The sequence below is a fragment of the Triticum aestivum genome, chromosome 4A (assembly GCF_018294505.1).
Source record: "Triticum aestivum cultivar Chinese Spring chromosome 4A, IWGSC CS RefSeq v2.1, whole genome shotgun sequence".
NCBI classification, from domain to species: domain Eukaryota; kingdom Viridiplantae; phylum Streptophyta; class Magnoliopsida; order Poales; family Poaceae; genus Triticum; species Triticum aestivum.
The window spans coordinates 696,569,814-696,588,529 of NC_057803.1; the positions used below are offsets into that span (position 1 = coordinate 696,569,814).

At 43.4% G+C, this 18,716-nt stretch overlaps 3 protein-coding genes and 1 pseudogene across 6 annotated transcripts in view; 2 read left to right on the forward strand and 2 right to left on the reverse strand.

Annotated features, from left to right (window-relative positions):
- Positions 1 to 253: 253 nt before the first annotated feature.
- LOC123088210 (disease resistance protein RPM1-like) lies at positions 254 to 6,845 on the reverse strand (annotated as a pseudogene).
- Positions 6,846 to 8,449: 1,604 nt separating this feature from the next.
- On the reverse strand, positions 8,450 to 10,307 carry LOC123083201 (uncharacterized). 4 transcript variants are annotated; one of them, XM_044505306.1, is made up of 4 exons: positions 10,078 to 10,307; positions 9,363 to 9,544; positions 9,174 to 9,236; positions 8,450 to 8,581 (listed from the first exon to the last, which is right to left on the reverse strand). In XM_044505306.1, the coding sequence occupies exons 1-4, from the start codon at positions 10,207 to 10,209 to the stop codon at positions 8,575 to 8,577; spliced, it is 384 nt and encodes a 127-aa protein (XP_044361241.1). In that variant the 5' UTR covers positions 10,210 to 10,307; the 3' UTR covers positions 8,450 to 8,574. The 4 variants fall into 4 exon arrangements, 2 of the variants coding, with proteins under 2 accessions (XP_044361241.1, XP_044361240.1); XR_006439229.1 differs by lacking the exon at positions 9,363 to 9,544; XM_044505305.1 differs by lacking the exon at positions 8,450 to 8,581 and having other exon boundaries at positions 8,594 to 9,236.
- A 4,879-nt stretch (positions 10,308 to 15,186) lies between these two features.
- LOC123083202 (uncharacterized) lies at positions 15,187 to 17,258 on the forward strand. The gene has a single exon (XM_044505307.1). The coding sequence runs from the start codon at positions 15,615 to 15,617 to the stop codon at positions 17,223 to 17,225; it is 1,611 nt and encodes a 536-aa protein (XP_044361242.1). The 5' UTR covers positions 15,187 to 15,614; the 3' UTR covers positions 17,226 to 17,258.
- A 686-nt stretch (positions 17,259 to 17,944) lies between these two features.
- LOC123084306 (uncharacterized) overlaps positions 17,945 to 18,716 on the forward strand; it is a 1,358-nt gene continuing 586 nt past the window's right edge. The window contains exon 1 of the mRNA XM_044505977.1: positions 17,945 to 18,677. Within this exon, the coding sequence (XP_044361912.1) occupies positions 17,945 to 18,677 (733 nt within the window). The remainder of the gene's footprint in view (positions 18,678 to 18,716) is intronic.

Genomic DNA, 18,716 nt, shown 5'->3' on the forward strand with positions numbered 1-18,716 from the left:
TAATTCTAGTTAACTGACATGTGTACTGGATTCTGTTGATCATAGTTAATTAATTAGCTCATTTTAGTGAAGCACAAACAATGCACGCGCATCAGCCCATCAAAAATAGAAAAGCAATGTACGCACTAACCTGGCTGGTTGTACTCCTCCCCTGAAGTTTCAACATAGTAGTATAGCACAGTACTTAATTAAATTCTCTTCTTCTTCACTAACTGCAGCAAGCTGGCTGCAGAGAGAAAAGTAAAACAGACACTAAAATCTTATTTTGCAATATACGGTATGAAATAACAAAGCTCATGGAGATGTATATCTAGTAAAATAACAAAGAGGCAGACAGTAGTACGTGGGCGGGAAGAATTATGTAGCACATGACAGCTAAATCAGATAAGAAGAAACATGGATTATTGGCTTACCTATTTTGAATTTCTATCATCTCAAATCTGTAAAGAACACAATTTTTGAAGGGTGTAGCTAGGTCTCAGTCGACTGAGACTTAACCAAGTCTCAGTCAAGTGACATAGTATATAAGAAGAAAAAAGGAAAAACTGAAAAGAAAAGTTGTACGAATCTCAATGCAAGGTCAAAGGAATATAGCATCGACTGAGACATAACGAAGTCTCAGACTTAGCAAACCTGATTTTTGAACTTCATGAGCCACCATCGTAACCAATGACCACATGAGTCCTGCCATAATGACATTAACAAAATTATGCCATCACCTGCTGCAACACATATATAGGGGAAAAGATATTCAGACTTGAACATGACTGAAAAACGGATAGGGATTAGTTAAAATAGCAATCTACTCAAGTGGCTATTTTTGACATGGCCACAACATACTTACTGACGGTGCAGGTCGCACCCATGTGGAGGCCGATGAAGAGGGTGGAGTGGTTCTAGACACTGTAGCAGGCGAGCAAAAAACCATTGTCGAAGTGGTGGTCAGTGAAGAAGACCCGCTGCATGGCTACCAGGCAAGCTCCCAGGCCGTGATCATACTCTTGATCCGCGCCGTCCTCCTCAATCTGCGTCTGCTTCCCTCCTTGCGATAGTGCATCTTCCTCACCGCCATTGAGGTGGTCGCTGCCATTGAGGCTGACTAGGAATAATTTTTCAAGCTCGCTATGGCACCTTGTTGTATCTCTAGCCGATTCAGATTAGGCATGTCGTATAGATAGAGAACCTTTAGCTTGGGAAACCACCCCGTGAGAAATGCCAACTGCTCTCCATTGTATGCTCTGGTGAAATATATACATGTCAAGTTTGACAACCGAGAAAGGGATGGCAGGGGGTCTTCTCTCAGCTGTGACCAATATAAAGACAGTTCATACAAGTTCTGCACCCCAACAGCTTGGAAGAGAGGAGACTCATCCAACGCCCCTTCTGATAGTTGGCCTCTCAAAGTAAGCTTTTACAGGCTTGGCAGGCAGACATTCAACTGGAGAACCTCATTCTCATTGCTTGCAATACACATCTAGGAAGGACAAATACTGCATCTGAACTAGAGACTCACTGATGCGTCCACAGAAAATTTCTTTCACATTACATAACCTCAAGCTTGTCATTTGTCTCACCTCACCTAAATGTCTAAAGAGACTCATCTTGTGCTTCCAATGCCTGCAGCTCTGCAGCTTTGTTAGATTTCCAAGACCATTGGGGATACACATGCCACTGCTCCATTTTAACTCCCTCCCAGTTGAATCAATTTCTGTCTGAGCAAATAAGTGTCTAAGTTTCTTTAGTTTCACAATCCCACTAGGTAACTCATGTATATAAGATCCATGAAGGTCCAGTGTCAACAAACTTGACAGCTTCTCAACAGACTTCGGGAGCTTCTTCACTTTTGAATTACGCAAACCCAAATGGCGGAGATTAAAAAGATCTCCAATAGCATCTGGAATCTTCTCTATGGGTAGACCACTTAATTCTAGCAGTGTCATATATCTTGACTCATTACACAACACAGGCAGTACAGTGAACGATGACTTGCTATCACCCAGTGTAATAATAGTTCGAAGTTGGTGCATATTGGGAAATGGTTGTTGCATATCATCTTTTAGTTTGTGCAGTACCAACGACATCCATCCTTCTGATGAGGCCCTCTACATTTATTCTCATATGTAACACCAAAACAGTTCTGGCACAAATCAACTGCCAACTCATGTAAGATATCGTGCATTCTGAATTCCTTCATCCTACCAAAGTGGTTCCTTTTAGCAAGTTGTAGCATGTTTCTGTCTATCAACTCCTTCAGATAGCCTTCTGCCACTTCCTCTAGTGTGCTTTCACAACCCCTCGGCGATGCATAACCGTACAAGTTGTTTCCTCTTGAAAAGATAGTCTTCCGGAAATAAGCTGCAATATAAGAAACAACCTTTCAAGCGTGTTGGAAGGTATATGAAGCTCAGATACAAAACATTCCTTATGTCACTGAGACTTGAATTATTAATTAGCTCCCAACTCATGTGGACATTTATTCTTCTCCATTCTTCAACAGTTTTCTCACGCACACGCAAGAGGCTACCAACTAACACAATGACAAGAGGCAAGCCTTTGCACTTGCGAACTATTTCCTCAGACAAAGGCTTCAACTCCATCGGACATTCATGATCTGTATCTCTTGAGAAGGCTTTATTACAAAAGAGATCCCATGCCTTATCTGCTAGTAAAGCTTCCATTGTTAAGACATGCCCTTGAGAGGCATGTGCGGCAACACGGGCTTCTCTTGTTGTAATTATCAGTCTACTGCCCTTTTCATTATGAGTAAGCACTCTAGACAAGTCATCAAATGATTCTGGAGTCCAAACATCATACAATACAATCAAATACTTCTGTTGCCCCAGAAATCTCTTCAGTGTCTCTTCAAGGCATGTGATGTCCATAGCTGCAGCATAAGATAGACCACTGACTTTATCTTTCATAAGTTCCTTGATTATGTTCCTCAAGACATCTTCTCTAGAATAAGTTTGGGAGATAGAAACCCAGGCATGGCATTGGAATTTCTCCCTCTCCTTGTAGACATTTGCAGCCAAAGCTGTTTTACCAAGCCCTCCCATTCCAAGCAGCGCTATCACAGAGCGTCCCAAATCATCATCTGCCAACCACTTCTCAAGTTTTCCTCTGTTTTCGTCAACCCCCACGAGATCTTCATCATCAAGGGAATGTGCCATGTTTGCCTGATCTTGGGCCCTCCTGACAATATAGTTCGAGTTGTTAGTATCCCCATTGTTTATCTGGGTAACCCAGCGGTTTTTTTTCTCTGACAGGTGTGTAAGGTCTTTCTCTATTTGCTTCACCTTGAAAGCTATCCGGTTCAAAGAAACAAGAGATCTTGGTTTGTGGAATCCTTTCTTCAGGTAAAAGCAACACCCAATATCATGCTCCTGACCAACTAGATACAAGTACTCATCGACCTTGTCCTCCATATCATGTGCTACCTTTCGCACCCCCTCCAACCAGCTCTAATATATTGCATTGTTGTGGTTCCGTATGTCCATTTCACAGAGAACATCATGCATTACACTAAGCTCCCTCACAAGACGATTCATACTGGCTTGTAGCTCTAATAGTTGTGCTGCGTGCTTGCTTGGTTTGCTACTCCATTTGCCAAGGCAATGCCGCTCTTCTTAATGGCCAGGAGAATCACAATCTCCACCATTACTTTCAGAGAATTATGGGGTGGTCACCTAGTTGTATACTTCTCAATATCAATAGAATGGACACTGGAAAATGAAATGAGTGATCAGTGATGTATTAGTTAAACCATCAGTGCATTCTGCTATTACCAAACTTCAAAACTCTCCAACCACAATGAAAAGGTTAAATAAGCAGGACATTTCCAAGAAATCCTCCCAAACTTTCATTAGTTGTTGTTAACCTATCTAACTCTTACCCACAAAAAACCTATGTAACTCTAACCCACACAATCAAGCAAAGATGTACTTAGAAAGGGCAGGTCCATGAGAAATTTAAAACACTTGGGACTGCGCAATAGTCCACTGCAGCAAACTTAATGTTATTTACTGACCACCACAAGTGACATTCTACCAAATGACTGATCGTACATGCTCTTCCGTACAGGGGCAGCTCAGCTTAAAATGGCCCAAATGTTTAAATTTGAACCGAGCAAGTCAAAGAGGAAATAAATCTGATATACATGCTAGCTCGCCCGATATGAATATTCTACTTTTTGATAGCTGGTTAATGTGACTGTAACAGGTAACTTTCTCTATATCTATCTAATAATATCTCCAGATGTATGGAGCAAATAGCTACAGTTGTTTAATTAAATCAAACTGTTAGTCCATTGTGCTAGTAGCAAGCACTTGCCAAAACTCTTCAACTACAAGAGAAAAGTGGATTCAGAAGAATCTTTCAAAGTTATCCTCCTACAATATTATTTCTTACTGTTAATTTATCCAACTCTAACCCACATAATCAAACAAAACCGTTCTTACAACATGCACATCTGTGAGAATTTTAAAACACTTGGCATTCTGCTATAGTCAATGGAAGAAACCTTCATGTTATTAGCTGACAAGAACGAGTGAACTTGACCAAATAACTGACAATGCATGCTCTGCTTCCCTAAGGGCATAGCAAGTTAAAATGCAGAGAATATTGAAATTTCAACCAACTAAGATAGTGCAAACCAATCAGGCCAGCTCACCAATGAGGCAATGACTATTGAATGTTCTAATTTCAGAGAGTTGGGTAATGTGACAGCAGGCCAGCTCACCAATGAATATCGAATATTCTAATTTCAGAGAGTTGGCTAATGTGACAGTTCCATACTTTCCTCTACATATACCTAATAGCTAGAGTTGTTTATAGAGTTGCAAGAAAGAAAGATGTATCAAATCAAGAAAATGAATAAGAAAGAAATGCTATAATGTCATAGGAGTCATTAACGAAAGCGATTTTAGTAAAAGGTACTTTAGGAGATCCTCACACAACAATAATGTATCCAGAATCTGCTGCTGATGTGCTGTTAAGCCTCAGAAAATGCTCATTATTTTTGGGAAATAAATGTTCGGAAGCTGAAGGAGCAGCTGTGGCGTCTACTTCAATAGTGGAAACAGTGGGCTTCAAAGAAAGTATCTTGGACTTCAGGTTCAGGAGGGTCGTGTTAAGGCTGGAAAATTCCGGTTGGTGAAGGAGAGAATCAGTAAGTGTTTTTAAGACTAGTCCGAATAGTAATTATCTATGGGTGGGAAAGAGGTGTTGAGAAGTGTGTAGTCCAGGTCACAACGACTTACACCATGAGCGTATTCAAATTTTTAGCTGGATTGTTTTGGTGGGGTGAGGAAGGAGATAAGCGCCGTACTCACTGGCTAAGGTGAGAGAAGCGGATCAGGAAATAAGAATCACTGTGGAACTGGGTTCAGAAAACTATGCCTTTTTAACCAGGTTTTACTTGCGAGAATAACCCTGTCTGCTTGGAATTCAGTAAACTAATGCATAAGTGCAGAGGACGAAAAGGCTCTGACTAGTCTAGAAGAGGTGCATAAGATGTAATCTATAATACCCCTATGGTTGTGCAGAGCAACTGAAGTCCAGTAGTCAACGCGTTGGTGTACCAAGAGAAAATTTTCTACGATCGGCTTCATTATAAAGGAAAACAAGCTGTTAATTCCCTACAAGAGTTGCCCCAATTCAGATTTGAGAAGATTCATCGCCAAGCAAACGGAGCAGCGCGCGAGCTAGGACAGTATGGTAGGAAGGTGTTATTTGGTGGTGTATTGCAGGGCTTGGTTCCAATCTGTGTGATTGTAATATCCAAACTATACTTCCTAATTAACACACAACAGCAGGTTCACAGAAAAACAAGAATGTTGATTTTGCAAGGCTAGAAATCCCAACATTATGGTAACTACAATGCAAGAGCATCTGTCCATAATGTGGTAACTGCTAAGTATGTCACCCGTAATGAGCACTATGAACAACTATAATACAGATTAATTCCAGATTATTTGTGAATCCAAGGGAAATGATGGACGGTAACTAAAACCTGAACATACCTTCCCGCTCGCCAGACCTTGGCGTCGTCATAAATTAAGAAGCTCGTCCTTCCAAGAGAAACCTTTGTCGTGCTTACTGATGCCGGAATAAATGACAATGCGTTAGTCACAAAGTATACTAGGCTTGCCAGCTTCAGAAGTTACAGCAGGTATGTTTTTTGTTTGCACCAAGGGAGATATTGTTCTTAATACAACCTAAGACAGCGAGAAAATTAGGAAGGATGACAGACCTGCCTCGAAATGGCTTAGATTTGATCCATGCTGGCGACCTCCTTGTGCATTTGCGAGTCTGAAACCATCAGAATAATCTCATGGATCCTCACAAAAAGACCAGACCTAATGACTTGGGGCTGTTGAGGTTGTCATTGAAGCTTAACCATGGAGATCCTGAACCATCATGGAGTCATGGGTGTGGCTGAGAGTGTGCTAGGCTTGTTGTTGATGACAAGTAGCTGCCTTCGATCTACAACTTGAGGTACCCATCAGATCTAAAGAACAGCCACCATACCTGGCTTGTAATGGCAAAGGAAAACTGATGATTATTGCATGCATAGACCTAGCTACCCAGGAGGAAAACCAAATTAAGGGAAACGAACCTGACCTGTAATCGTTGTAGATCTGGACCTTTGGTGACCTCCTCCTTGTTGGCTTGCTTAACAACAACAACAACAACAACAACAACAAAGCCTTTAGTCCCAAACAAGTTGGGGTAGGCTAGAGGTGAAACCCATAAGATCTGCAACCAACTCATGGCTCTGGCACATGGATAGCAAGCTTCCACGCACCCCTGTCCATAGCTAGCTCTTTGTCGATACTCCAATCCTTCAGGTCTCTCTTAACGGACTCCTCCCATGTCAAAATCGGTCGACCCCGCCCTCTCTTGACATTCTCCGCACGCTTTAGCCGTCCGCTATGCAGTGGAGCTTCTGGAGGCCTGCGCTGAATATGCCCAAACCATCTCAAACAATGTTGGACAAGCTTCTCCTCAATTGGTGCTACCTCAACTCTATCTCGTATATCATCATTCCGGACTCGATCCTTCCTCGTGTGGCCACACATCCATCTCAACATACGCATCTCCGCCACACCTAACTGTTGAACATGTCGCCTTTTAGTCGGCCAACACTCCGCGCCATACAACATTGCGGGTCGAACCACCGTCCTGTAGAACTTGCCTTTTAGCTTTTGTGGCACTCTCATGTCACAGAGAATGCCAGAAGCTTGGCGCCACTTCATCCATCTGGCTTTGATTCGATGGTTCACATCTTATCAATACCCCCATCCTCCTGCAACATTGACCCCAAATACCGAAAGGTGTCCTTCCGAGGTACCACCTGGCCATCAAGGCTAACCTCCTCCTCCTCACAGCTAGTAGTACTGAAACCGCACATCATGTACTCGGTTTTAGTTCTACTAAGCCTAAACCCTTTCGATTTCAAGGTTTGTCTCCATAACTCTAACTTCCTATTTACCCCCGTCCGACTATCGTCAACTAGCACCACATCATCTGCAAAGAGCATACACCATGGGATATCTCCTTGTATACCCCTTGTGACCTCATCCATCACCAATGCAAAAAGATAAGGGCTCAAAGCTGACCCCTGATGCAGTCCTATCTTAATCGGGAAGTCATCGGTGTCGACATCACTTGTTCGAACACTTGTCACAACATTATTGTACATGTCCTTGATGAGGGTAATGTACTTTGCTGGGACTTTGTGTTTCTCCAAGGCCCACCACATGACATTCCGCGGTATCTTATCATAGGCCTTCTCCAAGTCAATGAACACCATATGCAAGTCCTTCTTATGCTCCCTATATCTCTCCATAAGTTGTCGTACCAAGAAAATGGCTTCCATGGTCGACCTCCCAGGCATGAAACCAAACTGATTTTTGGTCACGCTTGTCATTCTTCTTAAGCGGTGCTCAATGACTCTCTCCCATAGCTTCATTGTATGGCTCATCAGCTTAATTCCACGGTAATTAGTACAACTCTGAACATCCCCCTTGTTCTTGAAGACTGGTACTAATATACTCCGTCTCCATTCTTCTGGCATCTTGTTTGCCCGAAAAATGAGGTTGAAAAGCTTGGTTAGCCATACTATCGCTATGTCCCCGAGACCTTTCCACACCTCAATGGGGATACAATCAGGGCCCATCGCCTTGCCTCCTTTCATCCTTTTTAAAGCCTCCTTCACCTCAGACTCCTGGATGCGCCGCACAAAACGCATGCTGGTCTCATCAAAGGAGTCATTCAGTTCAATGGTAGAACTCTCATTCTCCCCATTGAACAGCTTGTCGAAGTACTCCCGCCATCTATGCTTAATCTCTTCGTCCTTCACCAAGAGTTGGCCTGCTCCGTCCTTGATGCATTTGACTTGGCCAATATCCCTCGTCTTCCTCTCCCGGATCTTAGCCATCTTATAGATGTCCCTTTCACCTTCCTTCGTGCCTAACCGTTGGTAGAGGTCCTCAAATGCCCGACCCCTTGCTTCACCAACAGCTCGCTTTGCGGCCTTCTTCGCCATCTTGTACTTCTCCTTGTCGGCTTGCTTCAGGATCTGAAATCACCAAAGCAAGTCATGGCTTGGTGAGAGCAGAGAATGCAAGCTAGCCCTGTTGAAGCCATCTCAATTCTCAAGAGGGGAGGCAGCCAACTGAAGCAATGCCTTCAAGCCTTCAACAGCCTACCTACCCATGTGCAACCAAGCAGAGTTCTGCCCGGAGCAGAGCCATAAAACCGTTGGACATACCAAGGTTCTGCCTGCTTGCTTCAGAGTCCATATTGTGTCTCTCCTTTTGTTTTGTTTTATTTTTAACAAGGTATTCTCTAGGAGAAAATTTAGTAATTCTGAAGGTTTGGAAATGACATGGATGGCAGCATGTTTAGAAGTTAAGCACATGCACATACAGTTTGTGAAACACCCACCTTTAAGTAATAATAATAAAGGATATATTCAGATATGCCTGAGCAGTACAATAGCTAACCCACTAGCAGCAAACTAAGCTATATATATGCTCGCAGAGATTAAAAGGAATGCTTTGACAGAGCAGGCATTAATCCAAAGGAAGAGCTATATTCTTGTCCACCACTCTGTACATGAACTCTTTTTTTTTTGAAACGTCACCGGGGGGCAGAAGACGACTGCCCACCTGATACATGAACTCTTTGGTCTATTTCGCTGTCTCTTTTTGATCATTCCAGCAGCCAAGCACCTGCCATAGCAAGAGTATGGTGGAAATCTCAGTTTAGTATGGACTCACACTTTTGGGCACTTCAGGATATGAGATGATCAAAATAGTTTAATGTCTTGGAGAGAAAGCTAGGAACCAATACGGCACCAATCTACTTCACACAAGGTCAAGGGTAACGTCAGTGAGACGAACTCCGGCTGCTTGGCAGCGGCATGGTTCCAGTCCCCTACAGCAGCTTGAGGCAAGCAACAGCCATAATACAAAGCTCTTTCTTCAGCAAACGGAGCCACATCATTTGTCTCGGTGATGATGGCGTCAAACCCTGCCATCTGTGTAGGTGCAGGCTCAACATCAGGCTTCCTATTATGCAACCAATAATGAGAAACCCTTTCCAGGCCATCGGTTATAGTTCAGTCAAAGATCTATCTATGAGCCCAACGTGAGTTGACTAACGAGACCGAAAAAGAGAAATGATGAACACTTTCAGGCCAATCAAAGAAAATAAAAGACAAGGATACAGCGGACTACTCGTGTTGAAATTATCCTCTGTCAGAGGTCAGTTATTGACAAGAAGCGGCAGAAAAACATGTATCCAGGCAATCCAAATGTGTCAAAGGTACATCTGGAATGTGTGATACTCCCTCTGTAGGCAATGTCACGAGTTCCTAACCCCAAAAGCAACCACGCACGTTTCGTCAGTGGAACCAGCATCAAATCAGAAGACTCTGGCAATTATTTGGGGATCTTAATCAACGTAGAGCTCACGGGTGAAGAAACTCGGTTCAGATTTACTCAGTGCAAATTCTCGATCAGATTAGTTGTGGCCCATGGATTATAGAAGGATAAATCATGGCTGGCTTACCTCGTCATCGCCGCCGGGCGCCGGGCCGGAGGTTCTACTTCGCGGCGGCCGCGGCGAACGAGGTGGGGGCTTGGCCGGGCAGGGCGGTACAGCCGGTGGGAGCGGGTGGGTGCTCGGCCGGAGGCGAAACATCGTCTCCTATCCCCTAACCCTCGCCGGCGGCCAAGCCGTCTGCCTCGCTCCTCCCTCTCCGTCGATCCGCTCTCCGGCCCAGTTGGTGTGCCTCAGTGCCTGGGCCAAGCCCAGTTGGTACCATTTTTTATGCTGTCCGATCGTTAACCCTGGGTCAAATGGTTACCCCTTGGGTGTTGGGCACTACTTCTGTATTTTCGGGTTTTAGATGATATTTTTGTCTTTTCAGTTTTTGTCTAGTTATCCCTACATTTTGAAATAGTTTTTATTGGCAAAGAATATCTATGTTTTTTGGGAAGGAAAAAAGTTTTGTGCTTCCACAAGAAGCACAAATTTTCTTCTCGGAAAAAAAACTATGCTTCCACGAGAAAACACATATTTGCTTCTCGTGGAACCACATATTTGTTTCCGCGTTCTGCTTCTCAAAGAAGAATGTTCTTTCAAGAGAAGCACAAGTGGTTAAGTAAAAAACCGCAAACCGTGCTTTTGGGCTTCGGTTTTTTCGTCCGTTTTTATTATTCAGTTTTTAATGCACTTTCAGCTTTTAATTTTTTAATGGATATATTTTTGGGTTTTTTTGTTTCTGTTTTTTCTATTATTGGGATCTAGTTTCAAAGATCTCGATGTGAGAAATCTTACAGTGAAGACGGTTCTTGATTAGACGTATGATTTAAGAGATAAAATATTTTGAATAAATGAATCTATGAAAAAAAAACACCCAGGTTGTGACAAGTGACGCACATGCAATGCGTCACTTTTCAGTGCTCAAAAAGGTAGGGGTGACCTTTCCAAGGATTACCCCTTAACTAGTCATTTCGCCCAAGGCCAAGCTACATAATTTTTTTAAAACTAAAAGAAAACATTTTTGTGACGAAAAGACAACTTCATTGCTTTAACCATGGGGATTGCACTCATTCTGGCCTGAACCTAACCAAACAACGGTTCTCATGTTAGGTTGTCCAATCTTAGCAAGGCAATAAGCCACATTGTTGCACGCTTGTAGAGAGGTTTGAGGTAAGAAATGTGGTTGGTGTAGTTGATGAGTTTAATCACTTGAGGCAAAGAGGAAGCCTAGAAGAGTACAAGTCACACACAATTGGCAGAATTGAGGGCTGCCGATGGGTTCCTTGATCTCACCGAAGGATTCGGCGATCCAGCTTCAGTTTGCATGATCACTTTGGCAGCCAGAATTATTCTTGATGATGAAAGTTTTTGGAGCTACATGCATATGGTAGTGTGATGCTCTTCATACAGGCAACAAGCTCAGTTTCCAGAGGCTATTACATGCGTGCATGTATCAGCAAGAAGAGAACACAAGAATAAGATGGCCCTTTTCGTCACACAGAACTATGCCAGTTCCCCCGGTTCCAGCCTCCTCATCAAACGCAGCTTCTTCTACACCTTCTTCCGAGCATTGTAATTATGTCGTTCTGCATCATAGAGCACGGATCCACGGATCCATGTCGCTTAACATGATAGCTAAAGTTGCATTGCTCATGGTTCCGATCCCGCACAAGTGAGCGCTCGCGTACATGGGCCTGGACCAACGAGCGATAAGAGAGCAAGCGTCCCCCAACGGACGATAAGCGGGAACAGTTTCCTTTTCATTTTTTTCACTATGTTTTCTATTTTAAAATTTTATGTGTATTCAAAATAATAATTCAAACACATGTATTTGAAATGTTTGTATACAAAAATGAACATGTGTATGAATAAGTACACATAAAAATAGTTATTTAAAAAAAGCATGTATTTGAAAAATGATAAATGTGTATAAGAATAATGTTTTATATGTATATGAAAAATGTACAATGTCCTTTTTATGTGAATAAAAATTTACAATGTCTATTGGAAAAAAACTAGATACCAAAAAAAATCAATTTCAACAAAATTTTAACCATATTTTCTGAAAAATGTTAAACATGTAGAAAAATAATGTTCCATATGTATATAAAAAAATAATTTTTTTATGAAATGATGTAGACATCAACACATGTATTCGAAATAATGTTAGTTATGTATCTGAGAAATTTCTACCGTGCATCAAAACAATGTTTCAGGTGTATACTAAAAATGTACAATGTGTATGGAAAAAGTACTCATCAAATATAGTTATTTGAAAAACAAATCATGTATCTGCAACATGTTAAATGTGTATAAAGTTAATATTTTAGACATATATGAAAAATATACATTGTCTATTGAAAAATTAAACATCAAATAATCTGTTTGAAAAAACGTGAATCATGTATTTAAAAAATGTTAAATTCTAGAGAATAAAAGTTTTAGATTTATAAGAAAAAAAATACAATGTGTGTGAAAAAGAAGTGGACATCAAAACATTCATTTAAAGAAGCTCCAGATTCTTTTCCAACGAGGCGATTTCCTCTATTGTTGGTGAAGGATCTCGGAACTAGTCTGTTCAAGCGGGCATGTCGTGGCGGCGGCGGCATCCCTGGGGTGGACATGTGTCCTCGGGCTCCGCCATTGCGATGGCATCTACGATGTCGGCGCAAAGCTTGGGAGGTAGTCGAGGAGCGATGCAGATTGTGGTCTGCATCGATGACATCTGAAAGACGGAACGTGTGCTGGACTCGTGGTTCGTGATGTCAGGTATGGTTTCCTCCTTCGACGTCTTTGTCATGTGGGGGTGCCAAATCTGGAGTTCGATGGCGTGTCCGGGGTGTTGCCCCAGTCTGATTCGTTCAGTGGTAATGGTTTCATCTTTGGCGAGCCACCTTGGAGGTCCACAAAGCTGCATATCAGCAATGGCGCCGCGTCGAGTTTGGATGAGAAGGTGATCCGTCATTTTTTTTCTTGCGGGGGCTGCTATAGTGGTGCCGGAGGCAGGTGATGGGTGTCGGTCTTTTTGTGACTTGTACTTTAATCTTAATGATATGAATGAGACACATATTACCATGAAAAAAACATTCATTTAAGAAAAAAATGTACAACGTGTAGTTGAAAAACATCTAACATGCATTAAAGTAATGTCTCAAACTTATACAAAGCTGTACAATGTGGATGAAAAAAATACACATCAAAAATAGTTATTTGAAAAAAATATCATGTTTTCCAAAAAAATGTTAAATGTGTTTATCAATAAGGTTTCAGATGTATATGAAAAATGTACAATGTCTATTGAAAAACTAGATATCAAAAAAAGTATTTTAAAAATATGTTAATCATGTATCTAAAAAATGCTAAACATGTATAAAATTAATGTTTCAGATGTATACGTAAAATATATTGTGTGTATGAAAAAACAGTAGACATCAAAATATGCATTTAAGCAGAAAAAAATGTACATCATGTAGTTGATAAATTTCTAACGTGCATGAAAAATAATGTTTCATTGTATACGAAAAATGTACAATGTGTACGAGAAAAGTAAACATAAAAAATAATTACTTGAAAAAATCATGTATTTGAAATAATTATTAAATGTGCATACAAATAATGTTTTAGATGTATATGAAAAATGTACAATGTCTACTGGAAAAAAGTAGACACAAGTAATGATTTTGGAAAAAAAATTAACCATGTGTTTGAAAAATGTTAAACATGTATAATAATATATTTTTTACAGGAATAATAATGTTTTAGATGTATACGAAAAATATCTGACTCGCCCGGTTGACAAAACCCCTGTAAAGAGTTGTTCAGACATGGATCAAACTGTTTGGTGCTTCGCAGTTTCGTTCTTATCTTACTCTCAAGTTGGAATTAATAATTTCTGTAAGCATAGTTAGGCCTAGATCCGTCTCGACCGTTGGATGAAAGGGTAAGAATTCACAAACGTGACTCAACATACAAGTTCAAACTGTTTGGACATGTCTTTTAGATTCAACTTATTTTAGATGTTCAATTTACACCATGGCTAATATAGTTTGTGAAATTAGCAGACTTTTAATTTGGAAAAGGATAAGCAACGCTACTCGTGGGCTGTAGCAAAAACTCACAAATTAGCTTGTAAATGCTATGGTGGACATGGTTCCTAATGCACTTGAATGGGACAGTAAATTTTTTAAAAAAGGCAAAAATATTTAAAAATCCTGAATTTAGTTCTGTAAAATCCACTTTAGAAGGCCAATGTGGAAGCTGACGTTGGTTGCCATGCCACAAAATAATGGAAGAAATAAATCTCATATATAAAAATAGAAGTTTTGTTACATTCTTGAAACTAAAATCCTACCAACATAATCACGAATATTATTCTGGAGATTTGATGGAGGAGGCGCAATTCAAACGAAATTCATCTAGAATCCAAATCCAGTTGAGACACTGAAAATATTGCACAATTTTATAGTTTTTATAAAATTAGTGTCAAGTCACGGTAATGTCTTGAAGTCGAGTCTGAAGATAAAGGAAAAATGCCAAATATGGTCAATCGAGACGCGTCTTGCAACTCGATCTCCCTAAATTCTTGACGGAGCACCACAAATCTCCATGTCCGTGCAGTCAAAATTGTTACCAATGGTCCCATGCCAACCTATGTATTTTTGTGGCAGACACCATTCTAACCAAGACGATTGCAATCTTCAACACCATACAAAATTTGTGGAGGTGGCCGGCGTCTAGGTTTTCTGCGGGTCCGCCGCTGGCCGCCTCCTTGGCGGCGGAGTGGCGGCCGGCGTCCTTGCTGTCCCAGATCGGCGCCTTGGTGCATCGGTGCTGGTCTCTCTTGTTAGACGAATAAGCCGCGGCGGCCTGGGCGTGTCGTGCGTGTGTGTGATCGCATGTGTGTGTGCGCGTGTGATCGGGTTGGTTCAGCGGATGCGCGGAGGTGTGGCCGCGCCGGGCGCTGGACCCAGTCACGCGAGGTGGCGTGCGTGCGCTGCGGGCGTGGGAGCTGGGAGCGCGGGGCGTGCGCGAGGTGGGCAGCTGGGCTGCTGCGGGAGCGGGAGTGGCCGTTGGCGCATGCATGTATAAGTCCCATCGTCCGTGTTGTAGTCCGTGGTTGAGTACGTGCTCAAGCAAAAGAGACGCCGTACGTGCGGCGGGTGGAGTTCGGGCTCCAAGAAGAACACTTATGTCTGGTGTGCTTCTTCTTCCTTCTCCTCCTTCGTTGTGTCAGAGGGCGAGAGAGAGGGAGGTGCAGAGAGAGAGGAAGGGGAAGCCCGCGGCAACAACATCTCTCTCCCCAAGATGAGCTACATGGCCGATGAGGTTAACCTGGTTTCTCTTTCAGATTGCCTAGATCGGATCAGCAGCTTGTTAGGAGCCCTCCTAACCGGTGCACATACTTGGGCTGGCCCGTGGACAGCATATGGGCTGGGCTGTGCACACGTTGAAGCGTTGCTGGCTATAAGTAAGTGGAGAGGAGGCAACGAGGAGGGTATCCAGTGGATCAACGAATTCTCCTACCTCCAGCTCTCTCCCTTCCTCTTTCCCAGTTCCTTGTAATGGCTACTCTGGAATCAAATCCTCTATGTGTAGTGAGTAATCAAGAGATCCTTAGTGTGTCCCTAACATCTGGTATTCAGAGCCAGTCCACCATCCTTTCTGCTCCATTTTTTTTCTCACCAGTCATCGCCTTCTTCCTGTTCGACAAAATGACTAACCACCAAATGTCCTCAGATCAAGTTCTCAGCATGGTGGTGGAGCAAGCGATTTACCCTATCACTACTGATGTATTGTATTCCCTCTTTGCTCCTTTTGGTGTAGAGCAGTTGGTGGTGTATCCCCAAACAAAATCAGAGGATGGAGAGCCTTGTGTAGCGGCGGACGTCCGATTCACTTCGGCGCACGCGGCGGCGCACGCGTTCGTGTACTGGGATGGCCGCTGCATCTACTATCGGTGTTGCCGCCTACAGATGTGGTGCGCTATACTCGACGTGTTGCCGGCCCCAGCGTCTCCTTCACCCACCGTCGTCAAGGAAAACCATGACACTGTCGTCGACCTCAACAACTCCACCACGGCCATCTCTAGTCATGACGACAAGTCCGTCGGGTCCGTCAACATCCCTGCGACAGCCAGCACCAGCACACCGCCTCATGTCCATGATACATCGCCCAAGTCTTCCCTGAACAGGGACTACCGTGTCCCCATCGCGGGCACGGACGAGTACACATTGGTGGCGGCAATTCCAAAAGTCGTCACCGAGCTCGCAGTCTTCCCCGGCGTCCCCTCCACCACCAAGGCCCAGGAGGTCCTCGAAGTCATCCACGGCGTGCCCCCTGCCTGCATCACGATGGCGCACATCACCTGTTCGACGGATGGCTCGAACCAAGTTATCGCCACCAACAGCGTCAACAAGGTCACCACCAATCTCCTCAAGCCCGCGGTCGACCTCAACGACAATGAGGTTGAGCAGCTCGCAGTTGTACGGCCAATGCACTCCATTAGCACGGGCACCTTCGGCATCGCCGAAGAGGTCGTTCCTTCCGGGGCGTCCACCACCGACATCGATTCCAAGAATGGCATGCAGGAGCTCGATGCCTCATTTTTGATCTCCATCAACACCTCCCATCTTGTGAGAAACAAGGTTTCATCCATCAAACTGATGCAGCTGTTTGTGGACCATGACGTGGATTTGCCGCCCACAAGGCACCACGGGCTGCAGATACGTCCGATGCCGTGGCCATCACTTTCGGGAGACCTTGCAGATGGCAGGGAGGTACGACCCATCCCTTGGCCTTTGTTCCCTGTGAAGAAGTTTATGGAGCATCCATTCCAGTATGTCCAATTGCTTGATATGACTAGTAGCACCTTTCCTGTGGAATCATGTCATGCTGGAGAACTTGTGGGCAATCACAATGTACACTGCATCCAGATAACCTCTATCGAGCCCTTGTGCTTATGGTCTTTGCAACAGAACAATGTTGGTTCCTGTCACCATAAGCATGCCAATCTATTTTCTTACAATAAACAGTGGCCTTTGGAATGGGGTACATGCACTATTATTCTTGCTCTTGGAACGCATCATTCTGGTCTTGCTCCTATGGCTGTACATCATTTTCGGCGTGCGAAGAAACACAGTGCTTGGAACTGGATGAGCGGTTTTGATTTTTAGTTAATACAGTGTGAGCCAGTGCTATCTTTTGATCTAGCTAATAACATCACTGAACAAGGGCAGCTCACCTTCTTGGTTTCCGCTGAGTCAAGCAAATGTTGTGAGGCTGGGTCAAAGAGAGTGAAATTCAACACTCTGTCTGTTTTCCCTAATTGCTCTAAACAATTCCAATGGAAAGTTGCATGGCCACTTAGTTCCAAGAGGAAAACATCTGCTAGCAGGCCTTGTCTTATGCCATGGCCGTCATTTGCTTGCTCTCCTGAAGAAGTGATTCTGAAGCATACAGGGCTGCTACCGCTGGTTACATATGCGATGGAGTATTTATCTCATGATCTGAAATCTTGGAGAGCATCCTTGAGGTATTTGCCAAGTGCGCGACTGAAACCATGTACTTATGAGAAGTTTTCTTGTTGGATCCCCATGGCGCCGAGAGATACGCCTGTCCTGAGTCAGCCAATAATGCAATTTATGGGTGATCTGAACTGGGTGTTGTGGTGATGATGCGGTGCTTGGTTCTACTATCTTCTGCTGACATTGATTATGAGCTGCGGCGTCAACCAGATCAAACAAAAGATTGTGGTGTGCTTGTGAAGTTCAGAATATTGCATATTTTTCTAGTTCCTTCAGTCAAGCTGCAACCATGGCCTTCCTGCAGATAGACATTCACACAATTTGAGCAGCAGTTCTTTCCCCAGTTGCCTTTTCCTAGGACTGACAAAATGCTAGACACAAGGCGGCACATGAACATTTCAGTATGTTTACATCAAGAAGAATTTAGCGGGACTGGCCATTGTGAGACAGATGGCAATTCTCAATCAGATGGCCTATACATGGTAGCAGGCTGCTATGACGCTGGGCATCTGGTGTTGTATCCTTGCCAACCATCTCACACAGACTTAGTAGTGGTTCTGACCATGGTACCACATCGCTTCAAAAATTTCTATGGCCTATGCAGTTTCAGTGACAGTCCGACAAGGGAGCTTCCAGAATTTGATGTATATAGAGCTATACTGTGTGAGCTTATGCTAGTTCTGGACCAGCACCTAGACATTTTGAATTCAGGGCTTGATGTTTCTAACAATTGGTGCTCTCTGTTGTGGCTCAATTCAGATTATATGCTCAATTATGATATGGATGTGATTGGATCTGACTGGGGCATCTACCTGTTGGACATATCTTGGGATCCTGGAGGGATGGCATGGCCGTTGTTATCCGAATTGGCTCGGCGAGTGGTCTTCGAGGGAGAAAGGTGTGTCATCATCTTAACTGCGGCCTACCTTGGCCATAACTACTGCTTCGACCTCGTCGAAATCTACCCCAGCTTCGGCTACCACCGTGACTACGACCGCTTATTCGAGCTCGTTCAAGTCCACCTCAACAATGGTTACTACTGCGACAACTACCCTGACGACCCCAACATGATTGATGATCTTCAAGCACCATGGGATCCTGGCGAGCTCTTTAGGACAGCGGCTTGGGGGCAAGCCGCAT